The 9,966-nt window shown below is 39.1% G+C and overlaps 1 protein-coding gene across 1 annotated transcript; it reads right to left on the bottom strand.

Moving 5' to 3' along the window:
• Positions 1-3,742: 3,742 nt before the first annotated feature.
• On the bottom strand, positions 3,743-4,621 carry LOC143601107 (uncharacterized). The gene has a single exon (XM_077078601.1). The coding sequence runs from the start codon at positions 4,619-4,621 to the stop codon at positions 3,743-3,745; it is 879 nt and encodes a 292-aa protein (XP_076934716.1).
• Positions 4,622-9,966: the final 5,345 nt, after the last annotated feature.

Below are 9,966 nucleotides of genomic sequence, written 5' to 3' on the forward strand. Positions count from 1 at the left end.
GAAGATGCTTAACGAGAAAAAGATCTTTTATATTCCTGCTTGGAAGGATGAAGCAAGGAAATATCAAAGGGTTGTGTCGGTGTGCGTTAGAGAAGGAGTGCACGCTTGAAGTTACAGGATTACGAGACAAGAGCTGAAAGATCAAGATATGAAGCTACTGCCAAGGGGGAGTCTGTTGGTGCATAAATGTCAGTAGTTCATATGTTTAGTGTCTGTAATCGAGTCTGTAATTTTGTTTATGTATTTGTTTGTTTAAAGCGAAGTTGTTGACAAGTTCGCTTAGGCGAACTTGTTAACCAAGCGAAGTTATGGACAACTTCGCCTGAGGCGAAGTTGTCGTGTATTTATATAGGTTACGGATTATTGTTTAGTAGTTGTTCGAGTTCGTGTAAATCAGTGAGTCAAGTGACGTGAGGTTGAGAGTCTGTAACTGTGATTATATCACGTGTTGAGTTATTAATATAACGTGTGTTTGTTCGTATCGTATTTGTGTGTTCGTGTGTTTGTGTTCTACGTCCGTAACGATCTACACAGGGATTCCGCACCTGTGTATATCGGGATATCTCGTGTGATCCGTCCAGGGAACCTACAGGGTTGATCATTGGCCAATGTGGCACATTTTCAAATATTATAATTACGCGACATATCATTATTGGCGCAATCGATCACCAACAAATTAAACCGACAATCTGAACAGTTACAACACAACTCTAACATCCTAATTTTGAAAATGAACATGTATATTATGTTACCAGGCACGTCATTTCTTTCACTTTGCACACCTTATAAAGTAAGTATATAATTCACTTAGTGTGTTCTATTATTTGATTAAAAAATAATAAGACGTTTTAAAGTGTTTTATTTGTCTTTTTTTAACCTTGAAAATTCACATTTTACTTTTTTTTTTTGAACAGAAAATTTCATTAAACACAAAGGCCGGACCTCAAATCAAGGACCAAACCAGAACTTACAAACCATACAAAGGGTATCTAACCTAATCGTTCCAAACCACATTTTTGCACCTAGTTTGATGTTTAAACCAAAAAAAGGATAAAACTTTCACCCTCGCCACCATGTCCACAACCCGGGAGGACAAACCTTGAAACACCTTCTTATTTCGCTCGTTCCAAATAACCCAACAAGAAACCATCAAGATACCTCTTAAAGTCTTCATCTTCCACTTAGTACCCTTAGCCACAAAGTCCATATTCATAATATCCTTAACTGTTCGAAACATGCCTCCATTTATCCTACACCATTTCCAAATAAAGCTCCAAACTCCAAAAGAAGCACTGCAATCAACTAACAGATGCTGCAATGTTTCGTAGCCTGTGTCGCATAAGGGACAAGACATGTCCGAAATGTTAATCATCCTTCTAGCCAGCGCATCACGGGTCGGCAAACGATCCAGGATCATTCTCTAAACAAAGACATTAACTTTAATCGGGACCCAAGACTCCCACTTCAAAACCGAATTAGGCCTTGTAGAACCGCCCTCTCCCAATCATTTTTTAACAGAAGCAACACTAAACAACCCATCTTTATCAGGTTCCCAAACCCACTTATCTTTCCCCCCAGCGAATCTAACCTGAGAGAGCAAGAAGACAGCATCTTGCGCTTCAGAAATGGTCTGTACAGTGTTCGTTTCCATCACCCACGAGTCTGCCAGCACAGCTTTAGTATCGACCTGCATCAATCGCATGCCCACTTTATCATTTTTCTTCTTGTCCGATTCAAACAGCCCTGGCCATCTGTCTTTTAACGGCACCGGGCCCAGCCATAAATCCAACCAGAAACGAAGAGAATCCCCATTCCCAAGCTTGCCCCGAATTTGGGATTTCAGCGAAATCCCGTTTATAACCACCTTATCCAAATGACTAACAATATTCTTCCAACATCCAGGGATAGAGTTTTTAATCGGAAGAAACACCCACCGATTCCTACCTCCATGAATGCACTCAATAACCCTCCTCCACATACCTTCAACATCGGATTTAAATCTAAACGCCCACTTAGCAAGCAAAGCCGTATTTACCTCAACAAGTTTAGTGATACCCAAGCCTCCCTCCTTCTTAGGCTTTGTAACAATGTCCCAACACACCCAATGCATACCCTTACCCTCCTTACACCCCACCCAAAGGAATTTCCGCATCATTTTCTCAATCTTTTCAACCACGGTAACCGGGACCTTGTAAATAGAGAGGTAGTACACCGGTAAACTAGCTAAATCTGCCTTCAACAAAGTAAGCCATCCACCTATGGAAAGAAGTTTAGACTTCCAAGAAGATAATCTATTTTGAATTGTTTCCACCACCGGATCCCAATTTGAAATTCGGTTCATATTCGCTCCCACTTTAACGCCGAAGTACATAAAAGGCAATCTTCCATCTTACATCCCAAAAAATTCGCCATATAACTAACCTCCTCTTCCGCCACCCCCAACCCAAATAACACCGACTTGTGAATGTTAATTCTCAAGCCGGAACATAAGTAGAAAATCCGCAGAATGCGATTCGTCACACACAAATTGTTTGCATTCCACTTACCCAAAATTAGCGCGTCATCAGCATAGAACATATGGGACACAACCGGACCGCCATTTGGGAGCTTCACCCCTTCCAACATCCCCAAATCGCTAGCTTTAGCAAACAAGCAAGCCAAAGCCTCCATGACAACAAGGAAAAGAAACGGCGATAATGGGTCTCCTTGTCTAAGTCCCTTTTGACATTGGAACTCAAACGTAGGCGAACCATTTACCAAGACCGCAGACCGAGCAGAATGCAAAATCCCTTTCACCCACATACACCACCTCGGGGGAAAACCCATACGTGACAAGACATCTAACAGAAATTCCCAACTCACGTTGTCGTAAGCCTTTTCAAAATCTAATTTCAACAGGGATACTTGTCTTCAATTTTTCTTGACCCACCCAATAACCTCATTAAGCACCAAAGGGCCATCAAGAATGTATCTCTCCTTCACAAAAACCGATTGCGAATTCGAGATCACCTCCCCAATAACTTTCTTCAGTCTAGCCGCAACCACTTTAGAAATAATCTTACTAATAACCCCAATAAGATTGATAGGTCTGTAGTCCTTCAATCCCATAGGCGTCTTAGTTTTTGCAATAAGAGTAATAAAAAAAGAGCTGCACTCCTTGCTAATTTCCCCAGAATGATAAAATTCTTCAAACACCTTCATAAAATCTTCCTCCAAATACTCCCAGAAGTGCATAATAAACCTAAAGTTAAAGCCGTCCGGCCCAGGCGCTTTATCTGCACCACAATCAAAGGCCGCCGCCTTAACTTCTTCCTTAGAGAACGACTTTGTAAGATCCCCAATACCTCCCTCCGAGACCTGTTTCAAATAATCACAACAAAAAACGGGTCTGTGAAAGCAATACTCCTTAAAATGATTCCTGAAAAATCTCAAAACCTCCCTTTTAACTAGAGGCGGTTTAGAGATCCAAGAACCATCTACTACCAACCCCGGAATAGCATTGGCAGCCCTCCTCCCTTTGATGCACCGATGAAAATACCCCGAGTTCTCATCCCCTAAAGAAGCCCATTTAACTCTAGATTTCTGCTGAAGATCTCGATTTTTTAAAATCAACATATTCCCCATTTCCTTTTTTCCTTCCTCCCAAACCCAAACTTCCTCCTCCTCTAAATCCCAAGTCTCCATTAAGCGCTCTAAATCTTGAATATCTTTTTTAATCAGCTCCAAATGTTCTTCTTCTTTATTAGACACCTTTTTTCCACCACTCTCTCAACCCACTTCTAACCGCACCCAACTTCCTATGAAGCATAACATCCGCTGGACCATTACCATAAGAGCCCTGTAAGGCCCCAATAACCACCTGCTCACACCCATCCCTCTCTAACCAAGAGTTAAACCATTTAAAAGGTTTAGCTCCAAAGTTAGAATCATGCACCGAAAGCAACAACGGGCTATGGTCAGACAAAACCCGCGGTAAAGCCCTTAAACAAGCCCCGGACCATCTGTTAAAAAACTCTTGGCACACCAACACACGATCAATTTTGCTCAATTTACATTCATTCCCAGTGCCAGACGAAAAGGTGAACTTGTTCCCTTGCATAATATATTCCTGCATATTAGATTCCTCAATAAACCAATTAAAATCGTTTGCCATGCCTTTATTAAATTTAGAGTTCTTTCTCTCTTCCTTCCACCTGACAGAGTTAAAATCACCAATACACACCCACATCCCCTTTCCCCCCTGAATAAACCCAATCAACCGCTCCCATAAGGCCTTTTTCTCATTAGCCTTTTGAGGCGCATACACATTAACCAAGTTCAAAACCGACCCATCTTCAACCAGCGTCCCTCTAGTAATCAAAAAATTTCTATCCTCCACCGATCCTACCTTAATGAATTTACGAACATTCCACGTATTAATCAACCCACCCGATCTCCCACCAGCACAGACCGAGTCCACCCCATAATCCCCAGCACCCCAAAGAATATCAAAATCAAATCTAGAATCAGCCTTAAGTAAAGACTCTTGAATCGCTACAAAGTCAATCCCATATTTACGAATCATCTCTTTCACCTTACCCCCAACCGTTAAACCTCTAATATTTATGGACAAACAATTCATTTCAAACCTGCTTGTAACCCTGCACCTTGAATGGAATTCTCTAGCAAAGCTTCGAATCCTTCTAATTGAACCCCCAGCTTAACTCCAATAACTTTTGTTGCATCAACTTCTTTGGGAACATCGGCATCAGAAAGAGAACCGGAGAGGACCTCCTCAGATTCATCCACCCGATTGACCTCCATGTCTTGCAACTCGTTGTCTTCTTCTACGATGAGCGCTTGAAAAGAATTGGAAGTAGCCACTGGGTCTTCACCTCTAGTTTTGACAACATTAACATCTGAGCCCAAAATGAATGGGTCCAAATTAAAAGGATCATCCCCCATCATATTGGTCTTTTTATCATTAACCTTTTTGGGCTCTTTATGGGGCCTTTCATTACTACTTGGATAACCCCCTGAGCTGGCTTGGCCCATATCCACCACTTTTTTAATAGACTTTTTTCTTTTAAGTAAATTCTCATCATCTTTAATAAAATTCCCCTGAAAATTCTCTGCCATAACTCCAGTACCCAAACTTTCCTTACGTACAAAAGGAAACTCCCCGTTAACTTCGGGAGCGTTGACAAAATTAACTCCCAAATTACCGTTTTCCATAAAATTCTCTTGATCATTAACGCCACTCACCGGCGACTGAACCACCAGCCGATCACCTTCAGCAGCAAATTCCGGTGACTTGTTTGACTCTTCTTCTCCGTTATTCCCAACAACATCAATGACAAAATCCTCCAACCAAACATTATTGTCTTCTACTACACACACCTTGTACGTTTTCCTTCTCCATCGTAGGAATGCCTCTTCTTTGTATCCGGTTTCCATGATTGACTAAAACACCGATGAACTGGAACGAATTATCCAACCCTATATGTTCAACCCTTGCCCCTTTAACCACATTTCCAAACAAACCCCCAACATCATTGACAACCTTATTATCCAATAGAGACATCGGAGTTCCATATACCGGCCTTCCCATATTTCCGGAGCAACAAAGTGCTCCGGCACACCAACAAGTTCATCTTTAGCCATTGTCGCCTGGTCCTTAGAGTTGAATTCAATTAATACCACCAAACCCCCCAAGCATTGAATTTTGCCTTCATGCAACTTCAAATCCTTTAGAATAGTACGCACATTTTGAAGAGTGTAAAGAGACGCCAGCCGAACAACCACTTCCTTCCCATGCAAATGTAATAACGCTTCTGTTTTATCATCCACCTCAACCATTTTGCCATTCGCAACACCCACAAAAGCCTCTTTAAAAGATAAACCATTAACAAACGTCTCCCTTCTAAGACCATTCTCTCCTCCCTCACTTCTTGCCTTCGGAATAAAACTCTTTTGTTCCTGGTGTTTCTGCTTCGGATCGATTTCTCCTTCCTCAAGAACAAACCTAGCCACGTTCCACTTCAAACGAAAATCCCCCATCTTAATGGCAGACAGATTCTTAACCATCTCCGCTTTGTTCTTGACATCAAGCAATGTGACAAATCCAAATCTCTTCCCTTCCTCATTTCTTTTACGTGCAATGTAAATGTCGAAAATGGTGCCCAAGCCTCTAATCGCCTCCGCAATATCATTCCCGCTGCAACGATCCGACAGATTGGAGACGAAAAACTTTGTTATTCTTGCCTGAATCTCGGCCGGAATATGTTTCCGGCGAGTCCATACGAACTAACTACTTATTGCATCAAGATTTCGTCCTACACTCATAAATATTTAAGATTTAATCATTTAATCTCAAATATTGTTTTTGCAATAAATAAATAATTCACATTTTACTTGTTATCCTAATTCATCAACAATCATAATAAAGCAACAATTATTTGGATTAGTCATTCATGCATGATGGATTATCCAAAAAAGAAGGTAATATCTAGGGTAGTTTCTTCATAAATAATGGTAATATCTAGGGTAGTTTCTTCATAAATAATTTGCAATTATTCTGCTTTTAGAAAAGTTTTCCACTATAATTACAATTAATGGCTTAAATAAATCCACATGCCCACTTCGGTTTTAGGAGGTCACTACTCACCAGCTAAATGGTGGATCATTGGGAAGTTCATGTAGTTGTGATTTAGGATGTTGCATGGAAAGTCCTTGTTAGCTACAAAAATATGACATAAGCATGTAAAACGTAGGAAAGAGTAAGACCAGGCGTACTCGGGCGTTTTGGGGGCGCGTTTTGGCCCAGAACGCCGGGGAACACCGCCCCTCGGCGTTTCGGGGCGTTTTGGCTTTAAAAAGTCTCACAACGTTGTGTAGAAAACGCCGGTTGAAAGAAATAGTGGGGCCAAGGGAATAAATCATCCAATGAGATGGGAGGTGGTGGCGTTTCCCACTTTATGACTACGGTTGGTCTAATAGACTGATACATGTATTTAAGATGACAGATATAAATGTTCATATACAAATATGTAACATGTTTTATAATCACGTAACAAATTATATAATCATGTAATGTATATTTTATTAAAATTGCGTCTTTTAGTTAAAATAACTTATACATACGTCTTTTAGTTAAAATTGCGTTCCAAAAAATATCTTTTGTTCTTAACGTGTCATTGTTCTTTGTACAAAATAAAAATAATCTATAGTTTTCGAACCCATTCATAGGTTTAATTTATCATATTTAGTAACTTTATAGTTTTCTAATCAAAACATAACGAATGCAGTTGATGAATCAGACGTTTTGATTCTTGTTAAAATAGATAATAACAACTTTTTTCCTTTGTGAGTATATGATTCTTGTTTATCTTTTTGTTTTAACGGCAAATTAGGATCACTTACGGACCACTGGAGTATCATCGTGTCACGAGCAGAACCACGCGATTATATCTATCTCCACTAGGCAATAATGCCTAACCACCAATTCAGGAGGAAACCCAATAAATCTTGGGAAAACCTCCTTGTGGGATTCGAACCCAGGACCTTATGGTCCTTAAGCCTTATCTCATCACCAAGATGCCACTAAATTAGACATCTATTATTCTTTCTAGAATATGTTATAAATTATTTAACAGTGCATTAAATATATTCTTTTTATTTTTATAGGGAATAATATTTCACTTTTTTCCTTTTATGTTAATAGTGCCGGTTTTTTTATTCTTTGTATATGGTAAGAGCTTATATTCAAAGTAATTATTTATTGATAACATATCTTGTATAAGGATTACGCAATATGCACTTTAATCCTTTGCTTTTCAATATTTAATGTATATTCCTATAATATCCCAACAATTTTGGACATTTCCATCAAAACCTTTTTTTTTCCTAAAAACATAAGTATAGATGTTGAATTGATTAAACATAGTCTTTTACAAATCAATAGCCTTAAACATTTACTGTTTTGAAGGCTAGTTCATTCCGATTTCGATTGGACACGATGGTCCGTATAGCGAGTTGTGTCAGCGTGGTGTCATTTTGTACTTTCTAAAATGGTGAAGGGTGACAACATGTTTCATTAAGTTCTAGCGGTGTGTTTTGGTCGGTTTTGTTAACGTCAGAGAGCCTGTTGAAATTTAGAATTGCGATTTTCTTGTAATTAGGCTAGCGCACTCTTCAAATTTAAAGAGCCATGTTGTCCCACTCTAGCCAAACGATGTTGTTTTAGCCGGGCTTACGTTGACTTTTAGAGTTCGGCTTGAGCGTTCCTCCGGGAAACCAAACCATTGGCTGCCATTTGACAGTTTTTATGTCACTGCAAGAACATAACTCTCTTGTGTAACACATGATAGGACGAAAACTCGGTTGGGCTCGAGGTTCAAACTGACAGCCTATGCACAAAGCCTAGCTAAAATCTTTCAAGGTTAATATCCTCCCAAAGTGACACAAGTGTGAATCAAACTTAAGTCTCCACTAAACAACTCAAATCTTCTACCACTAGGCTACATTTAAAGGACGGGTACAGACTCGAATACTTGTTATTAGTTAACTTAAAAACTAAGAGATCGACTTAATGATAAAGATAGAAACTTAAAAAAACGCGTAAATGATATCTGGTGTGTGTGTGTGTGTGTTGAACGGCCAATGAATCCTCTAAAGGGTTAGCTGCTAATTCATCACATCCGGATACACTCGTGTTTCGATTTGGAAAAAAACCCTCACCCTAAGGTCAATGCCCTAGAACACTTTCCCGAATGCACGATAGTGTGGTGACATAAATCTCGTTTAGTTCAAAAATCCAAATAAGTGAGAGCCATCTACTCATCCGATTTCACCTTTTGTATGTCTGAAACTAAGTACTAGATAACATAATCAAACCTGAATTACATGAACCAACAACAAGTGTTTTAAACGTGGAGAAAATCAAATAGGTTTCAAACGATGTGCGGTTGTGAATTGTGACCAAACCGACCTGAGATGCAGTGAATCATATCCAGTTTAACGCGTGCACGTGGCACAACTTGGAGGCTGATGATCCACTATTAGTGCTGTTTCGACTTTATTATCTTTTTTCCTTTTAAATATTATTATTTGATGGTCATATTTTGTCATATACCTGTCAACCGCAATGTTTTGTGGGCCCCAGGAATCTAATAAAATAATAATTTGTGAATTTACTACCAACATTTCAAAGCTTCTCAAATTTGACCTAAACTATTCTACCAGTTTTGTTTTGGATATTTTTGTGGAATTATTGCATAAAAAGTTTTTTTCTTTTAGTTTAAGATTATAACTTTTAAAATTAGCAACTCTTAAGGGCTTGAGATATAGGAGGATATGATAGAAGAATAATTATTTTGTGAAGAGTCCAATTAACCGATTGACCGTTGATATGTAGCGTCAATATGGTTACATGAGACTGTATGTGGAATAGAAATATGAATGCAGAAGTTGCTACGTACATGCATAAGCTATGAAAGAATATTGTGTAGGAATCGAATTCGTGAATTGAGGAAATAAACAGAAAAAATTAGCAAACAGTTTTATTACAATATTTCAAGTCTCCCAAGAGAACTCGTGTTGAACACAGGGCCCTTAAAACAATATTTCGAGTCTCCCAAGAGAACTCGTTGTTTCCCAGGGTACAACAGCCAGAACAGTATTACTGCCGGAGTTAACCGTAAACCTGAAAAATGTTCGAATAAAAGAAACCAGAAATGTAGAAGAAGAAGAAGAAGAAGTTGGAAAAACCTTGCAACAATGCTTGTGTTGTGTGTAAGGTTTGGTGTGTGTTGCAACTTAGTTTACCTCTCTATTTATAGAGGAAACACAAGGCACAAGTTTTTCATCCCACCGATGTGGGATACACCACTATAGTATTTTCTTTCAAATACCCACAATCACACATCGATATCTCATTCATCAATGTCTATTAGTGTGCATTTGTTGTGTCATAACAACCTACTAATG

The sequence above is a fragment of the Bidens hawaiensis genome, unplaced genomic scaffold, assembly GCF_021521415.1.
Source record: "Bidens hawaiensis isolate Kalapana, Puna unplaced genomic scaffold, B.hawaiensis_p1.1 tig00055641_1, whole genome shotgun sequence".
NCBI classification, from domain to species: Eukaryota; Viridiplantae; Streptophyta; class Magnoliopsida; order Asterales; family Asteraceae; genus Bidens; species Bidens hawaiensis.